The 19,486-nt window shown below is 38.4% G+C and overlaps 1 protein-coding gene across 1 annotated transcript in view; it reads right to left on the reverse strand.

Annotated features, from left to right (window-relative positions):
• Positions 1-19,486, reverse strand: part of LUZP4 (leucine zipper protein 4) — a 104,762-nt gene that overhangs the window by 75,969 nt on the left and 9,307 nt on the right. The window contains 1 exon segment of the mRNA XM_060086417.1: positions 14,800-14,852. Within this exon segment, the coding sequence (XP_059942400.1) occupies positions 14,800-14,852 (53 nt within the window).

Genomic DNA, 19,486 nt, shown 5'->3' on the forward strand with positions numbered 1-19,486 from the left:
GTTCAGATGGGCCTGAGACCCAGAGAAGGAAAGGGACTTGCCTAGTGCCATCCAACTCTTAGGAGGGAAAGCTGGGACTAGAAAGCAAACAACACACATACAATATGGCAACGTATTTTTCTTATGTAGTGGTAATTTCAATCAGAAAATAAGCAAGGATATTGTATCGGACATAAAGTATCTAAATTAGGGTAAATACACTTTAAGTTGGTTGTTTAGATTCAGATATTTTGATGTGGAAATATTTTGGCCATAAGAACAAACAAGTGAACAAAAACCTTTCAGCTTAAATAAAATATTGTCGAGCAGTTTTCCCAAGGCTTACTTCATCCCAAACCCTAGTTGTATCAAACAGCTGGTTAAAATGGAAACAGAAAATGTTAGGTTCTCATTTTTTGAAGTCAGTTTCATATTTTATTAATTTTCTATGAACTTTAGCAAAGTAAGCTCAAAGTATAATAATATATGCACACAGTAATAAATCAAGGCATGCAGAAGATTTTGTGATGAAAAGCAAGTCTCCCTTGGGCTTCCCTGTTGGCACAGTGGTTAAGAATCTGCCTGCCAATGCAGGGGACATGGGTTCGAGCCCTAGTCTGGGAAGATCCTACATGCCATGGAGCAACTAAGCCCATGTGCCACAACTACTGAGCCTGCGCTCTAGAGCCCGTGAGCCACAACTACTGAAGCCCGTGCAACTAGAGCCCATGCTCCGCAACAAGAGAAGCCACCACAATGAGAAGTCCATGCACTGCAACGAAGAGTAGCCCCCACTCGCGGCAGCTAGAGAAAGCCTGCATCCAGCAACGAAGGCCCAATGCAGCCAAAAATAACTAAATAAAATAAATAAATTTATTTTTTTAAAAAAGCCAGTCTCCCTTCCCATCCCCCAGTGCCACTCCCCAGAAGCAACTCATTTAGCAGTTTCCATTTGTATTTCCTGGATGGAGCCAAGTTCACAGCATTCATTACACGCTGGAATAGAAGGGCTTACAAGCGACACTCACCAGCTCTATTTACCATAGTGTTCTTCCTGTTTATACCTCTCTCTGGTCCCTCAAGATTGAGATCCTTGAGGTTGAAGCTGTGGTCCTCTGTAATACCCGAAGAAGAGCCCCAACTTAATCCTTGGGAGGCAACAGTTGAACTAAGCCCTGGACTGTCTTATTTATTCTTAGATTCTGAGGACTTAGCACATAGTTCTCAATAAATGTTGAGAATTTAATTGATTAACTGATGAGTTAATCAGCAAAGGTCTTAAGAAAATAGTACACTATCACTTCACTAAAGTATGTGCCTCAATTCCATGACTGCAGCACTGTTGGCAACAACTGGGAGTGACCAAGACAGAGTAGTCATATATTATCATTCCTATGGCCCTAAGCAACTAGCCTGTAAGGAAAGACATAGAAACCTGTGTGTGGAGGTAGGTATTGACACTGACCTTGGCTAAATCCAGAAATCAATCAACAAGTAATAACTGCTATAACAACATTCATTTATTGAGTGTCTAACACAGCACATATAGGATCTGGGATAAGCATTTTATGTGTGTTATTGAGTCCTATCCACAACTCTATGAGATAGGTACTATTGTTATTCCTATCACTGATGAGGAAACTAGATGCAGACAAAGAACGGATCCTGAGCAAGGTAATACAGTTAGTATAAGTGATGGAGGGTGGGGGGTGGGTTCAAGTCTAGACAGTTGGAATCCGGATCCTATGTTCTTTATGTTTTAAAAGCACATACCATAGTGTCTTTCACATAATAGATGACAAATATATGTTCATTCTCTTCTGGTCTTACTGGAAACAGGAAATATTTGGACAATTATAAGTCAGGGAGGTAAAGAAAGGGGAGGAACTCAAACACTTAAACACAGAATCAGATCATATTGAGGGGAATACATGTTGTTAATATTACTATTTTTAGTCACCTTCCCCACTTGCCACTCTCCTTAGCATCCCCCTCCACTCTTGAAAGTCATCCGGTTTGATCGTCAAGTCAGTGTCCTAGACTGGCTGGCTGCCTTCCTGCCATAGGACTTCATCCAAATCTACACCCACACAAGCCATGTGTCTACTCCCTCCTGTATCTTATTAAAGGCCATGCTGATGATCCAAAGAGAATGGTAAAATTATGTTTGGAGAGAAGACTGCCTGGATACACTTGGCTAGGGCAGAACTTGCCTGTCTGCAGAAGTTTTCTGAGTCTCCTTCCAGTAAAACAGTGAATTCTGCTTCCTATCCTCTCAGGATATAATCTGTAATAAAGCTGCATTTGGTTGCACTTTACACTCTCTAATGAACTTTTGCAGATGTTATCGCATGTGATCCTCACAAGAGCAAGAACACAGAACACAGAACATTCATTCAGTAAGTATCTAATTCATCCTACTATGTGCCAGGCCTTAGGCTAGGCCTTGGCTTAAGCATATGAATAAGGTTAACTCCTAGTCACGCTTCCAGTCTCAACATAAATGTCAAATTTTTCAGAGAGGACTTTGCTTTTTTCCCCCACTATCATCATATCCTGCTTGTATCCATCATAGGACTTAACACAATTTAACTATAGATTTATTTATTTATTGTCTGTTTTCCCCACTTGCATCACAAGCTTCAAGAGGGTTGAGATTTTGTCATGTTCCTCTACTGAAGCCTCACACATAGCACAGTGGGAAAGAGTTCACGTTCTGGTAAAGGGAAACAGACAAGTACACACATAAGCCTAATAAACTAGTGCTGATGCCTTGGAAAAAGTCTGTTTAGAGTAGGGGCCTAACAACAAGAGGAACAAATTCTATTTCTATGTCAGAAAAAGCTTCCCTGATGGGGTTACACTTAAGCTGAATGTTGAAAGATTATAAGGAAACCATGATGGGTAAATATCTCCCCAAAGAGAAAGCAACATAGACAGTAGCTTGGAGAGATAAAACAGCACACCACATTATAGGAACTATAAGCATTTTGGTAATTTCTAGAGCAAGTGAGAGTGAAGTGAAGGGTGTGAGTTGGTGAGAGATGAGCTTGAAGAAGTCAGCAGGAGAGAGATTAGCAAGAGGACCCTAAATGCTGTACTACCCAATTTGAACTTTTTTCCATTCACAATAACAGCTACCATTTGTTGACTACTTCCAGTCACAATAATAGCTACTACTGATTGACTACTAACTTCGAGCTGAGTACTTTACACAGTTTTTTAAAAAACACTTTGTTATGAAAATTTTCACACATATATGAAATAGCATGATATAATGAACTTCCATATACCCATTACCCAGCTTCAACAATTATCAGCTCATGCCAGTCACTCTGGTTATCTGTTACTGCATAAAAAAGTACCCTCCACACCTAGTGCCATAAAATAACACCCATTTTTATTATATCCCATGATTTGGGGGGGCCAGGAATTTGGGCAGGGCAATTCTGCCCTTTATAGCACTGACTGAGGCCACTCAGTAGTACTCACTGGCGGATTTGCTGATCTGGAGGGTCCAAGACAGCTTCACTCCTATGTTTGGTGGCTTGATGGGAATGGCTGGAAGGCTGAGATGAGCTAGAATGTGGACTGGAGTATGTAAACGTAGCCTCTCTGGTATGGTGATCTCAGGGTAGTCAGACTTCTTGCTGGTTTCTCCTTGAGCAAGTATCTCAAAAGAACTAGGTGGGCTTCCCTGGTGGCGCAGTGATTGAGAGTCCGCCTGCCACTGCAGGCGACGCAGGTTCGTGCCCCGGTCCGGGAGGATCCCACACGCCGCGGGGCGGCTGGGCCCGTGAGCCATGGCTGCTAGGCCTGCACGTCCGGAGCCTGTGCTCCACAACAGGAGATCCTCAACGGGAGAGGCCACAACAGTGAAAGGCCTGTGTACCGCAAAAAAAAAAAAAAAACTAGATGAGGGCTTCCCTGGTGGCGCAGTGGTTGAAAGTCCGCCTGCCAATGCAGGGGACGCGGGTTCGTGTCCCCGTCCGGGAAGATCCCACATGCCGCGGAGCAGCTGGGCCCGTGAGCCATGGCCGCTGAGCCTGCACGTCCGGAGCCTGTACTCCGCAACGGGAGAGGCCACAGCAGTGAGAGGCCCACATACCGCAAAAAAAAAAAGAAAAAGAAAAGAAGTCACACAGCATCACTTCTGCCATGTTGGTTATCAGTGAGTTATAAGGTTATAAGCGCTAAGATTCAAGGGAAGTAGAATTAGATTCAATCTCTTAAAGGTTGCCTCTGGCAACCACCAATCTGCTTTCTGTTTCTACGGTTTTACCTATTCTGGATAGTTCATATAAAGGAATCATGCGACCTTTTGTGTCTGGCTTCTTTCACTTACCATAATGTTTTCAAGATTCATCCATCTTGTAGGTGTATCAATTCATTTATTTCTTGTTATGGCTGAATAATCTTCCATTGTATGGGTATACCGTACATTTTGCTTATCCGTTCATCAGTTGATGGACATTTGAGTGGTTGTTTTCCCACTTTTTGGTTATTGTGAATAATGCGACTATGAATGTTCCTGTATAATTTTTTGGTAACCTTTTGTGTCTGGTTTCTTTCACTTAGCATAATGTTTTCAAGATTCAGTGAGTGTTTGTTTAGGGTCTCATTTTAAAGTGGGGAGGTATCAAGGACACATGTAGAAGAGCATGTGGGATGGGAGATATTGTTGCAGCCATATTTTGAAAACACAATCTGCCACTCCAGTCTTGTTTCATTTGTACCCCTGCCACACCCTCCCCACTGTCATGGACTATTCAGAACTAAATCCCAGACATCACATTTTCATCTGCAAAAATTTCTGCATATATGGACTAAGTTAATCCTCACTATGAGGTTAGACATTTTTATTGCCATTTTATGAATGGAGAAACTGAGACCAAGAGAAGCTTGAATCACTTGTCAAAAATCACAAAACTTGTAGGTGGCTCAAGCAAGACATGCCTATTTCATAATAGGGAGGAATTTAATATAGTGAAGTAATATAATCAGCTTGACCTATTGAAAAGATCTTCCTAGTTGCAATGTGGAGGTGGATTGGAAAGGGCCACCCACAGCTGAGACAGAGAAACCAGCTAAAAAGCTCTAATTAGTTTAGGTCACTGCTTCTCATATTTTAATGTACATGTGAGTACCTAAAGATCTTGTTAAAATGCAGGTTCTGTTTTGGTAGATTTGGAGTGTAGCCCAAGATTCTGCATTTCTAGCAAGCTGCTGCTTGGCTGCAGACCATATTTTGAGTGGCAAGGGCATCACAGGCTAAGGATGATAAAAGTGTTGAAGTAGGGAAGTGATACTGGATCACTTCCAGTAGCAGAGGTAGCAGAGAAAAGAAAATAGAATCTACAGAGTTGTTTATCAACAGGTATACCATTCTTATTTTCCAACTGATTCATAGGGAGGGTTAAGGTAGCTCAAAAATCATATACCTAGTTAGCAACTAAAATTATGACCAGAACCCAAGCCTGCTGACTTCTCATCACATTTATTTGGCCACCCAAGGGAAGCCAAACAATACAGGTACAAAGCATTTGTGTTCCAAGTAAAATCAAACAATGAAGGTCTTTTACCAATGCACTACACACAAAATGTAGTTCACATTTGCTCCATTTAAAACTTATCTCCCTTGTGGGATAGGGAGAGTGGGAGGGAGGGAGATGCAAGAGGGAAGAGATATGGGAACATATGTATATGTATAACTGATTCACGTTGTTATAAAGCAGAAACTAACACATCATTGTAAAGCAATTATACCCCAATAAAGATATTTAAAAAAAAACAAAAAGAAAAAGCTTATCTCCCTTAAAATGATGTATTTAACTGTATTAACTGAAAATATAGCAGCATTTATGGTGTTTAGTTAAGAGTACTATGATATCTAGGAGTTATGTTACTGGGTCACTGGGCACTTCTATCCTGAATTTGATTGAGGGAAGACTTTATAGAGGGGTGAGACTTAACCTGGATCTCACAGGATGGGAAGGATCTAGACAGGATGAAAAGAATGTAAAGAATTTGGTATATATATTCTTAAAGAGAAGTAGTATGATACAGCAAAACACAAACAAACAAGCATAAAATCTACACTGGGCTGAAGGTTGGGGCCTAGGCCTAGTTTCACTCAGCTGTGCCACTGGTCACATGGAAGTTGTTTAAGCCCTTAGTCTCAGATTTCTTTCTCCAAGAAAGAAAAAGCTAGATTTTATGACTTTATAACATTGAAATTCTGTGGCTATTCAAATTCCTCTGGGGATAACCAAGTTTTAAAAGGGGACAAGTGTTTAATGTACCTCAGTTACCTGGCAAAGGGAAGTAATTTTGAGGAGCATTAGTTAGAGCTGCAGGGATGGGAGAGTAATTGTTCAGAGGTCTTAAAATTACTCTTTGAAAGCAGCTGCCACAGAAGGCTGGTCTTGACTACAGCTACCAAGTGTGACTCTGGGAAATGTAAAATTATGCCATCATTCCTCTTCAGGATAGTTGTTTAAATAGCCTGAAGATCATCTGTCTGAATTAAATTGGGAAACTGTGCTATAAGGATAAAATGTTTTCCAGCTTCAAACAAATGTTCATTTTCTGAAGTATCCAAACACTACAGAACTTCTTTAACCATAAAGGTGCCTCCCTCTCCTCTATTCCCTTTCTCTCTCTCTGTCTCTCTTTTTCTCTGGGGTTTGCAAGTTAGTGAAAGGCTATTTTATTTTATTTTATTATTTTTTTTTTTTTTGCAGTACACGGGCCTCTCACTGTTGTGGCCTCTCCCGTTGTGGAGCACAGGCTCCGGACGCGCAGGCTCAGCGGCCATGGCTCACGGGCCCAGCCACTCCGCAGCATGTGGGATCTTCCCAGACCAGGGCACGAACCTGTGTCCCCTGCATCGGCAGGCGGACTCTCAACCACTGCGCCACCAGGGAAGCCCCTGAAAGGCTATTTTTTAACTACAAGTTGAATGCTGCCATCTGCTGGTTGAGAGGGCAACACTCAGCTGGAGCAAGGAAATTTTTCTGCCAGATTTACAACCAAAAAAACACACACAACTACAGGTACCAGATAGACAAACCAAAAACAACTTAAACATTTTTATGACTTAGTATTTTACCCACGAATGTATTTTTTCTGATATAGGTAAAATGTGATTATTTTAGAAAATTTGTAAAATCTGGAAAAGTGGATGTAGGAAAACACCAATTTCCTGTAGTTCCCAAATTCTAACACATGATGACGCATTTTTGCCAACTTTGTTTAATGCATTTTTTACACTATTCTGATTTTCATTCAAAATGCATTTTTTTCCATGACGCTGACTTTCATTCGACAAATATTTATTAGCACCTTCTATATACCAAGTATTTTGTTAGGCACTGGAGTGAGGGAAAAAAAGAAAGCCCTTGCCCTGTCCCTTGTGCTTACATTTAAAGGTAAGGGTGACAATAAACAAATGAAGATATAATTAAGTGTTAGATAACGATAAATTGTGTGAAGAAAAAGCAAATATGATAAGGGGACAGAGTGACTGCAGTGTTATTTTAGATAGGGTAGTCATGGAAGGTCCCTCTGAGGTGGTGGAAGAAGTGACTTTTGAACAGAAGCCTGAATGACCAGAGGGAGCAAGCCATGCAAATGTCTAGGGGGAAGAGTCTTCTAGGGGGATAAGTGTTCTAGGCTGATGGAAAGGCAAGTGCAAATGCTCTGAGGGGGAGCATACCTACACTGTTAGAGGCATAACAAGGAAGCGAGTGTGGCTGGAACAGGTGTGTGGGAGAAGAAAACTGGAAGGAAGGAAGATAAGAGCATAGCCAGGGATCAAATCACAAAGGGGTGAAATCATGTATAGACAGCTTTGTAGTGTTTTCCCTCATTTAAGCCCATTTAACATAACAGAGCTGCAGTTTGAAGAATGGGCAGAATCCACAGTCAGCAAAGGAGCAAAAGAACATCCCAAAAGAGACAATAATATTGAAGCAAAGACCTGAATGCTAAAGAGGTTAAGAGTATGGGCCCTGCAACTTGAGAGATCTGGGTTCAAATGCAGCTCTGCCACTTCTAGTTCTACCATAATTCCCCTTCCTCAACCAATAGACTGTAATCAGTTGGTACATCCCAGGCTTCAGATCTCAGAAACCTGAGATCAGATGAAGGTGGCTGCATTAATAGAGCACTGTAGATGCAGCCCAGCAGAGGGTCCTCCAACATCTACTATTATATGCTGGATAGAGTATTAGAGTGGACATGTAGTAGAGGGGAGAGAGGGAGGGTGTTTGACATATGTAGAAAGTAAAAAGCAGAAAGGCTGAAACAGATGGAGAGAGGGAGATGGGGGTAGGCTCTATAATTTCACCTGTTCTTCAGTAGGAACTTTAGTTACCACTAAGGAGTGGTACACTGTACAACCTGAAACTTTAGCATGCATCACAGATTGCTGGGGCCCACACCCAGAGTTTCTGATTTAATTGGTCTGGGGTGAAGCATGAAAATTTGCAAGTTCCTAGGCGATGCTGATGATCAGCTGGTTTGAGGACCTCACTTAGAAAGTTAATACTATGGTTAGTGCCAAATGGGGCAAAAATGGAAAATTCAGTCAGCCTGTTTCTTTGTTCATGCACTGACAAATAGCTAGTGTTATTCTCTTAGCATTGATCAAACTGGTTGCTAAAAAAAAAAAAACTGGTTGTTTATGCTCCTGTACTTCAACGTTACTCAAGGTAGAGAGGGAGAGTTGTGAGTTATACAGCTGCTGTTTAATATAGAAAAGAGACCATTTGGTTCTTAGAAAACATTGCTACGTTCATTGGCTTATGCTATTTCTCTTTATCCATTATTATTCATCATTAAGCAAGACGCTGAAAACAGTATATATCTAGCCCATATTCTCTGTTGATGAGGGTATGAGAAGATAAGCTTTTCCTATTCTGTACATATTCTGTACAGCAATTTATCAATATGTATAACATTCTAAATAAGTACTATTTTGTTTAGCAATTCTACTTCTAGAAAATGATCATATGGAACGAATTGGGATATATTGCAAAGATATAGGTACATGGATGCTCATCACAAGTTTAATTTATAAAAATTCAAACTAGAAACAGCCTAAATGTCTAGCAATTGGGAACTGGACCGACACTGTGGAAAGCTTTACTGCGAAGAAATCTTAGTGTCAAGAAAAGAAACATGGAGGTAGATATAACAGCTGTTACATGTATTTTGGGTATTTTGTGTTTTCTAAAATTTCTTCAATGAACATGTATTGTTTTTGTGATCAGAAGAAACATTCTTTCTCCAAATCACTTAATACAAATTACATTACAAAGGTTGTACATTGTCATTCTCTATATTCAAAATTAGGAATTTGCAGCAAAACTACAGCAAAGTATACACACTTTAAATCAAACTGATGATTGTTTTGTTTCCCAACATAATGTCATTAGTATGAGAATCTTTACCATCTGCTAATGTGGTTCAGAAAGCAATGCTATAAATGAGCCAGATTAGAACCCAACTTCTTCTATATTTCTATACTGTATTTCATTTTCCTTGCACAAACAACTATTAAATACGAAGACAGACTTTATGAAATTAAGCTAAAACCCACCAACATAATTATAAATACCAAATAATTATAAACCAATTTTTCAGTGTACTATAGCAATAGGCTTAACTGGACACAGATGGGGTTCAAATTACACTTTGATAATCTGTACCAAGATAATTATTACTTTGGACCCAAGTATCAATGAACAGGAAAAAGGTCGCATTTTAATTTAAACTTTATTAACTTTAATGTGTTCACAAAAAATGACAGTAGAACAGTTTAAAGTTCTTACAAATGCTTGTCAAAAGTAAATCATAAATTCCTAGAAAAGTGTATAAGCTCAGGTACAAATTTAGCATTTTAAAAATCAAAGAGTAGAATTTAATCTTACTGACTGACTTTTGAGGCACAGAATATTTAGTTATAAAAGATATCAATTACCTTGCTCTACTGTCAAAATAGTCTACTTAGGAGTCATATGTGGGTTCTAGAGATCAAAGAATAAATCAAACCAAAGCAAGAAATTCTCTAATGTCGAAAAGACATGTAATTCTGAAAAAATAGCTGTTTTCCTAAAATCTCTCACTGTAAATCACCTTCCTTCTTGCTCACCTTTCTGTTCTTTTATGCAAACAAAGCTAAACATTTTTTCTTTTATGTAAACACTTAGTTTTGACAGATTACTCACATCAAAGCTTACCTAAGGAAAAATATATCAACAAAAGCAATAAAAAGTTAAATGTTGAAAAAATATGTATGCTCTTACATAAAATTTATTACAATATCTGTTAACAGCACATCTTTAAGAGGAAAAAGCTCTGTAGTCTTCAAAACTGACAACTGGTCTTTTCTTCCTTTTCAGCACAGAGAATCTCTCATTGAGTGAAAGCCTAGTCTGTGAAGGAGAGAAAAGCTGTGTGACCTCAGAAAGTTAAAAATGTTACAAAATACTCATGAAACTTGGTTACTAAAAGTAGACAGGGGATGGTTGGAGAAGACTGTGAGTGACAGAAGGAAGAGTGAATTTGAAGAAACTGCACAGAGCTCTTTTCTGTGATCCCAGAAGCAGGAAGTAGGTTGATCTATGGTATATCACTGAGGCCACCTCTTGGTTCTTACAGGCTAAACAGTGGCATCAAAGAGCTTTAACTGAAGAGGTAGGGAAGAAAGCATACTATTACCCCACAGAATAAGTGGGCAAGCTTCCACAGAGGAATGAGGGTCAGGTTTACTTCTATGGAATGGAGATTAAATGCCTCAACTATGCCCAGGAATTTGGTAATCTGCCTTGTGAAGGTACCCCTATGCCCAAGTGATTTCCAATTGGTGTTATTTAGTCTATAACCAGATAAAATATCTCAAAGATCTCCCAAGACTTGACTTCTAGTTTCATCCTTTTATAGACTGCCACTGAGCCTAAGTTTCTTTCTCCATCTTCAAGAAATATCCTTTTCAACACCACCCCAAAACCTAAATCAGAAACCAGATTGATACTGTTCTGAGGCCCAAGTGGGCTATATCCATTACTCTATACTGCCTATTTTCCATTTATAGGTCATATACTTTTATGCAAAACACAATTAATCTGAATGTGTATGGAATAGGATGCTCTGGTTAATTTAACCTGTTGCTAACTGAAGGCTGGCAGATAACTCTTTTGGTTTCAACCCCCACTGTGAAAATCACTAAAAATACATTAGTATATTATTTTGCTTTAGCACGTAGTCTGGTAAACATGGTTGTCTCCTTGGCAAGCGAGAACCATGTTGAGCCTGAAGGCCATCACAGACGTAAACATATAGTACATTGAGCTAAATCCATGTGTAACTTGAAGTTCATTTTAAAAATAAGCAGTTGGGCTTCTCTGGTGGCGCAGTGGCTGGGAGTCCGCCTGCTGATGCAGGGGACACGGGTTCGTGCCCCGGTCCGGGAGGATCCCACATGCCACGGAGCGGCTGGGCCCGTGAGCCATGGCCGCTGGGCCTGCGCATCTGGAGCCTGTGCTCCACAATGGGAGAAGCCACAACAGTGAGATGCCCGCGTACCGCAAAAAAAAAAAAAAAAAAAGCAATTGAGGTTGGCTTATTTCGTTGACCTCTGTGTCTTTTACGAAGATGAAATACAGGGAAGAAATTTCTTGTGTACTGGGGGCTCTAAATAGGCTCTGGTTAAACACATGTTTCCCATACATAAAAGATACCCTTGTATATACCTAAAAGAGACATGAATTCTTTACCATCTCATGAACAACATTATCGTGCAACTCTATTATATTTACCTGATTAGGGACTTTGTCGAAGTTACCTTTCAGGTGTATTTCTTTGGTCCATTGCTGAGGACCCTTGGCTGTAATATACTTAGTCTCTAGGAATAGAGCTTCAACCTCACGTCTCATGAGTCTGTCAATTAAGCATAATGTTTCAATTAAAATATATTTGACAGCCATTAATTAGCTGAGTAATGTTAAGCCATTCAATTTAATGTCTCTAGGTGTCATTTTCACCAGCTATAAAATTAAGAAAGTATATTCAAGAATCTTCAAGGTTCCTTTTAATAGTATTAAGATTACAAGTACTGAATCTGGACTATAGCATTCAAGAGGATCACATGTAGGCATTAATCTAGCCTTTTTCATATTGTCACTTCAAAACCACTAGATGAGGTTTTCTGCTGTTTAAATGCCAAAGCAGTTTTACTATTATTTAAGTACGGTCATGCCTATAGGCATTTTGGAACAAAAGTAGCCAGTGCCTCCATATACAGAGAAAATGGATTAGTAGTTACCTTGGGCAGGGGGCCAGAAAGGGAAGGGAGTGAAGGGGGAGTAACTATTAATGGGTACAAAGAGTTTCTTTTGGGGATAATGAAAATGTTCTAAAATTAGATTATGGTGATGGTGCTACAATTCTGTTAATATACTAAAAGCCACTGAATTGTATACTTTGAATGGCTGCTAGTGGGTGTGGTTTCTGCTTTGTATTATTATAACAGCTGTTCATGTAAATAAACACTACAGAAGTTTTTGGTTTTGGTTTTTAATGGATGGCTAAATAGTTCAAGGGGAAATGTTTACCACATGTAATGTCTTAGTTCCTTTGGGCTGATATCACAAAATACATAGACTGGGTGGGTGGGGTGGTTATAAACAACAGAAATTTATTCCTCACAGTTCTGGAGGCTGGGAAGTCCAAGATCAGGGTGCCAGCACGGTCAGGTTCTGATGAATGCCCTCTTCCAGATTGCAGACTGCCAGCTTCTAGCTGTCTCCTCACAGGGTGGAGTGGGCAAGGGAGCTCTGTGGGGGTCTCTTTTATAAAAGCACTCATCCCATTGGCTCCACTCTTATGACCTATTCACCTCCCAAAGGCCCTACCTTCTAACACCATCACTAATGAATTTTGGAGGGACACAAACATTCAAACCATGGCATGTAGTCACATTCTATCAGAGGTAGAGAACAAAAGCCCAAATGCTATGTGGTTATCTTGATAGTGCCAGCTAAGTTGCTGTGATCAGTGGCCTTAAATAAGTCAAGTATTTTTTCACTGTTGCTTTTTTTTCTGGTTATAAATACTGCTCCTACTAGGACCCAACTGGACCAAAAATAGTGTTTGGTTTGGAAAAAAAAAGAGAGAGTGCTCTGAGTAATTAAATAAACATTGGTTTCCTAATTAACTTTTAATCATAATTTCTCTTTCCTTTTCTTTACTTTTTGGATAGCATATCATAGAATGTGTACATGTTTTTTGACTTATTGAACAAAATATATTGCATTCTTAATTTTAAAACCAGATAAGTGTAACATTCTGGATGTGGTAGGCAGAATTCTAAAAATGGCCCCCAAAGAGTTCTCTCAGGACTGTGAATATGATAGCACATGCATGAATATATTACCTTATCTGGCAAAAGAGATCTTATAATCTGTAAAATTACTAATAAATTGACTCTAGGTAGATTATGCTAGATTATCTGGGTTGGCCTAATCTAATCACATAACAAAAACAAAAGAGGGGGCAAAAGAGGAAGTCGGAATAATTCAGAGTGAGCCAAACATGACACGCTGTTGGTGGTTTGAAGATGGAGGAGACCCCACGTGAAAGGGAATTCAGGCTGCCTCTAGAAGCAGAGGGGCTGCTGGCTGACAGCAGCAAGGAAATAGAAACCTCATTCCCACAACCTCAAGGAAATGAATTTCCCCAACAACTAGAGTAAGCTTGGAAGCAGATTCTTTCCCAGAGCCTCCACATAAGAGAGCAAGCCAGGGCCACAACCTTGTTTTCACCTCCGTAAGACCTTAGGTAGAAAACCAGCCAAGCATACCTGGATATCTGAACTATAGAACTGTGAGATAATAAATGGGTGCTGTTTTAATCTGCTGTTTGTGGTAATTTATTTAAGCAGTAGTAGAAAACTAATACTCTAGGCTTTTAAATAATTTAACCTCATCTTTACTTGTACGTGTAGGGAGACAGTATCATAGAATAGAAAGCCCACAGGTTTTGTAGCCACACAAGCCAAATTTGCACGTATTATTCAAAATTTGAATTATATTATTAGTTGTATGACTTCAAGAAAATCAGTACACTCTATTGAGCTTATTTTATTCATCTGAAATATGGAAATGTTCATACCTACTTCACAGGATTGTTGGGGATTAGATTAAATCACAAATGTAAAAGTGCTTAGCACAGTGCCTAGCACATAACAGGCACTCAGTAAATGCTAGCTATTATCATTAATCTGCTTCTATGTCCACAGCTCTTTCAACCCTTCCACAGATGCCTTTGGTTAGACCCATTTTAAAGGGAGTGTAATAGCATTCTTCCCTTCCCTGCTGTAGTTCTGAAAGGATACAGAAATGCTCCTGATAATCAATCACTGGCCAAAGTCCTCCATGATTAAAGGTAAGATCATTTGGAATATTGAAATTTACTTAATATATATTATTATTAAAGAGCAGAAGGATTTTAATCTTAAGATTGAAAATGGCACCAAATTCTTCCAGGTGACAATTCTTGCATACCTTAAGTAGAAAGGACACAACATCAAGACATTTATACTCACCATAGGAAAATGATGCAGGGGAATCTCAAACGTAAAGATAAAATCGAGCCAGAATTTTCTGGTTCTACACTAGGATTGTTTACAGAAATTTTATGGATTGTTCAGAATCAGATTCTAGAGGCCCCTACTAGAAGTTATATTTATTCATTTTTGTTTCATTTTTCTCCTAAAACTAATTAAATTTAGTAGTACAGATGTCTGTCTGCAATTACCTTTCAAGTCTTCGACAATGTTCAAAGGCGATGTAATCATTTTCCAGTGATACCTAAATGGGAAAGGTTGAAACGAATCATGCCAAAGCTTTCCTTACTCAGCATAGGTGCTTATTTTCTATACTTTAAATTGACTAACATTTCAGTGACAATAGTCTTTTTGCTTGATCCTCAATCTAACATTCAATTTCAGATTTTTCTCCCCTATTCCCAGATGCAAGAATGTCAAAGACAGTGGACCCTTAGAGATCAAGCAGTCCAACCCCCTTACATAACAAATAAGGAAACAGAGATTCAGAAAGATCAAATGACTTCTAGTAGTGACCCAGAAGAAAACTCTCAAGATCTAGATATAGCCTGGATACACACACTACTTGTCTGCATCAAGGAGAAACATAATGACTGTAGATAAAATCCACAAGGTGTCCTTATAATCTTTACATAATAGACTTGTGACCTGAGTGTACTCAAGATAGCTAAGTGAGATGGAGAACTGTATTATCCTAACAACTTAATTTTAGAAAGTCTCACTTCTACCCCAACAGACTTCTCAAGTGAAAGTTAGGATTTTTTTTCAATAATTAACTTAAATCCCTTATTCCTGTAATTACTTTGCGACAACAGAGTTTACACCTACTTGTGGTCAATGAGAAAAACCAAAGCATAATCAAAAGATTCCATTCAAATGTTAATTGGCCCAGGTCACTCCATAACTAAACTGGTTTCAGTGCATCCAGTTATATATAGCTGGTATTTGGTGGTCCAGCTGTTTTTATATGAAGTCCTAACCACAGTTACAGTTTGGAGGTGGATTTGGTATTAAGAGCCTTACAAATAATACAGCAGCCAAGAAATCTGTAGAGCCAGTAGATTATAAAAGCAGAATAACACATGGAGGTATTCTTAAAAGTTAATGTTTACAGAGCAGATATTTTCTTGTTAGAAAGTTCATGTTTATGTTGGAAGCAGATATTCATGTTTACAAGTAAACATGCTACTGAAGGCAGCCTTGAATTCAAGACGCATGTGTGTATAATGACAATGACTCCATGAGTTAAACAGAGCCTCACATACCCTTACCCCATACTCTACTGGCAACACTAGTTAACAGGGTCCTTGCCAAGAACTTAAGAAAGATAAGAATGCCACTAGAATGGATGTATAATGTATATGGAAACCAGTAGTAATCATGGCAGATTACCCAAGAGCTTAAACTAGGTGGTAGAGAAGCCAAAGTTGGAGAAGTGAGAATAGGAGCCACGGAAATACAGAAAAAAAGGGTAGGAATTAGAACTGGAAACTACTGGGAGAGATATTAGCTAATGTGATTATTTCTAAAATAAGTTGGTCAATGCCATTTCCTTCCTTAAAGTCTCTCAGTAGTTCTGCATTGCGCTCTGTATAGAATCCCTACTCTAGCATGGCCCATGCTCCATGATCTGGCTCCTGACTCTACCTCTCCACTCTCACCCCTCAACAGTTCTGCCCACACACTCTACACTTGAGCTCAATGAGTTTCAAACTAATTTTTAAAGTGAAAGAATCCCTAACTCCAACAAAATCTTACTTGGTATCCCAATATGTAAAATACTGAAAAGCAAAACTGCCTTCTTTGGCTCCTGAGGCACCTCTTTACAACCCCTAGGACTCTGAAGTACACAGTTTAAAAACCACTGCAGTCTGGCCAAACTAAGCTAATTGCAGTTTACAAAATATGCCATGCTTTCTTTCACTCCTATACCTTTACATAGGATGTTTCCTCTGACTGGAATGCCTTTTCCACCTTTTCTGCTTTGCTTACTCCTACTCAGCCTCTAGGACTCAACTCAAACACTATCTCCTCTAGGATGCTCCTTGACTTCCCTAGCTGGTTTGGGATTCTCTCCCCCATGCTGCCATAGTACCTTGGGCATACCTCTAAGTATTTATACTATGCTCCTCTCTCTCTCTCTCTCTCTCTCTCTCTCTCTCTCTCTCTCTCCCCCTTCCTTCCTTTCTTTCTTACTTAGTAAAGATTCTTTCTCAAGTACATAGCATATTTCTGGCAAATAATAAGAGCTCAATAACTGCCGAATGAATAAATGAAATACTACAAAGAACTAGAGGAAGAAGGGGACTGAGAAAAGGCCATTGAATTTGACAAGAAAGTAATAAATTTTTGATAGTAAAATTTAATAGAAAGGTAGGAACTGAAGTCAGATTCAAGAAATGAATGGACAAATAGAAACACCTGTGAGGTTTTAACTATATCTGGAAGCCTGTTAGAGGTTTTGTTCCTATTTAAAGAATATTCATATTTGCCCCTATATTCCAGTGGGGATTTCTCACTTCACATTGAAAATCCCTTCAATAATGAATGAGGGTGTATACATACATATATATGTATGTGTGTATATATATTTTTATATATATATAAACTGAATCACATAAAATTAATTAGAATGTAAGAACTTTTATGGTTATCATGTTAATATTGCCACAATGAACACTGAAGGAATGATTATAATGAATAATTTTATATAATCATCATCATAGTAATGATAAAATAATAAGAATTCCAATGTATAGAATGCTTATCACAATCCTGTTTCTAGCCTAAAATGTTTACATATATTTCAATTAATCATCACAACAACCTACGAGGCCAATATTGTTCCCATTTTGTAGCTGAGAAAACAGGCTCAAAGGAACTTGCCCAAGGTTCCTCAGCTACCATGTTTCATCAAATCTAAGATACCATGATTGTAACATGTACTGTTATTTTATGTACCACTAAAAAGATTTTAAGTTTTCAATTTAACTATACCATTAAATGCAAGACATTTCCTGATTTCAGAGATATTGAAAACTGAAAAAAAAGCATGTCTTAGAATTGATTAAATATGAAATTAAGTGGTAGAAACATGATTTTATCCAAGTGTGAATCCAAAGACCCTGTCATTAACTACTAGACCATAATACTTAGATTTCTTTAACCATCTCATAGATATCTTTCATTCTAATCTCATTTACAGGGGAACAAAACTAAGATTTACAGCAGGGGAGGTGACTTGCTCATGGTCATACACACAGCTAGTAAGTGGATTAGCCAGGCAGGGAAGCCAACTCTCTGAGACCCAGACTAGACCTCTTTACAGTATATCACATTACTATTTAAGCTAGCCTGTCTTTTCCTGCAGGTAGAAGTATTGGAAGAAATACCAGGGTGTCATGTGTAGCGATAAGTATTAGGTGTTTCATGTAGGAGCTACATCTACTCAATTTCATCTAAATACTTATGTCAAACACACATGTTCTGTATTAAAGATGGAAGTTTCCAGCAAAATGGACTTAATTGGCTTGCTCAATATACTATTTACTTCATTTCTTGTAATTGCTGTTCATAGCGCTTCAGTAAATAAATAGTAAAATAAAGACAATGTCCTGAGGATTCAACGGTTGTAAAAGATTGTTTAAAATACTAAGTACGTGCTACGAATAAGTTTTATTTGTATCATTTTTTCTCACTTTTGTCTAGTGCCCACTTAGAAGCTAAATAATATAAGGTAGGATGGGGGGTAATGGAAGAGGAGCAGGAAACTTTTTTGTGCAAGCAATTATCCAAAAGGCTGGAAACACTTGACTCATGAAGACATGTATGACGTATGTGGCTTCTTCCTACATTTGATGTTGGTAAACAGGTTTTAAAATATATTTATTAATCATCAATATAAGTAGATGCCAACAAAGACACAGGAAGAAACCCTATTCAAATGAAAATCTGTAAAAATCACACAGTTTCTCTGCTATAAATTTGAAAGTGCTGATACTTACACTTTGACTTATGTTTATTATATCATTTCTTTGCTGCATCAGTTTCTGTAAATATTCACTCCTTTTTTTCTTTGCAGAAGTCCTGATATGAATCATAAATGATGACACTTTAAAAAGCAATCATTTATTTTGAAAGATCCAAAGATCTGATTTGTTGATTATAATCAGATTTTAATTTACTTCAAGAATTACTTGGAATGATGTAGTAGTAATGAGATATATCAGTTATCACTCTATAATTGGAGTTTAAATGGCAAGCACTCCAAAACTAAGCACCTCATTTCCTCTGAAGCTATTTTCTGTGTTTAGAAAAGCTTTCATCAGGTAGACAGCCCAGCTAATGCAAAGATATACAGATTTTGCCACTCATTTCTTGTAAGCTACTTAGCGGAGGTTACAAAAAAGTTTTTATTTTGTTAAGCTTTACTATTTACATATTACTCTAGCCAAGGAAGACATCCGACTGTGGATATAATTACCAAATCAAGAAAAAGGAGCAAAAGCTGAAATTGTTATCAGGTATCTTGGGGGCGTTAAAAATACAAATTCACACCTTGTTTACAATAATAAATCCTCTTTAGAATTTTAAAGAATCATACTGGTTTTTCAAAATTGAAAAAAGTCATTGTAAGTCCCCATAAATAAACAATATTCCGAATATGCTACCATATTTTATTCCAGATGCTTGCCTAGTTACCTGTCTTTTGTTCAGACCACATTGGGCTTCTACATTGGTGACTTATTTTTTTTTAAGGTAGAAATGCCTTAAAAATTAAGGCAGAAGTTTAGCATTTCTGGTTTGTCTTTGTCTTCTGGTGAAGCTAGCCTGAGTGGTGCATAAGCCAACTCCAGGTCTTAAGGATATTATTAAACC

The sequence above is a fragment of the Mesoplodon densirostris genome, chromosome X (genome assembly GCF_025265405.1).
Source record: "Mesoplodon densirostris isolate mMesDen1 chromosome X, mMesDen1 primary haplotype, whole genome shotgun sequence".
NCBI lineage: Eukaryota > Metazoa > Chordata > Mammalia > Artiodactyla > Ziphiidae > Mesoplodon > Mesoplodon densirostris.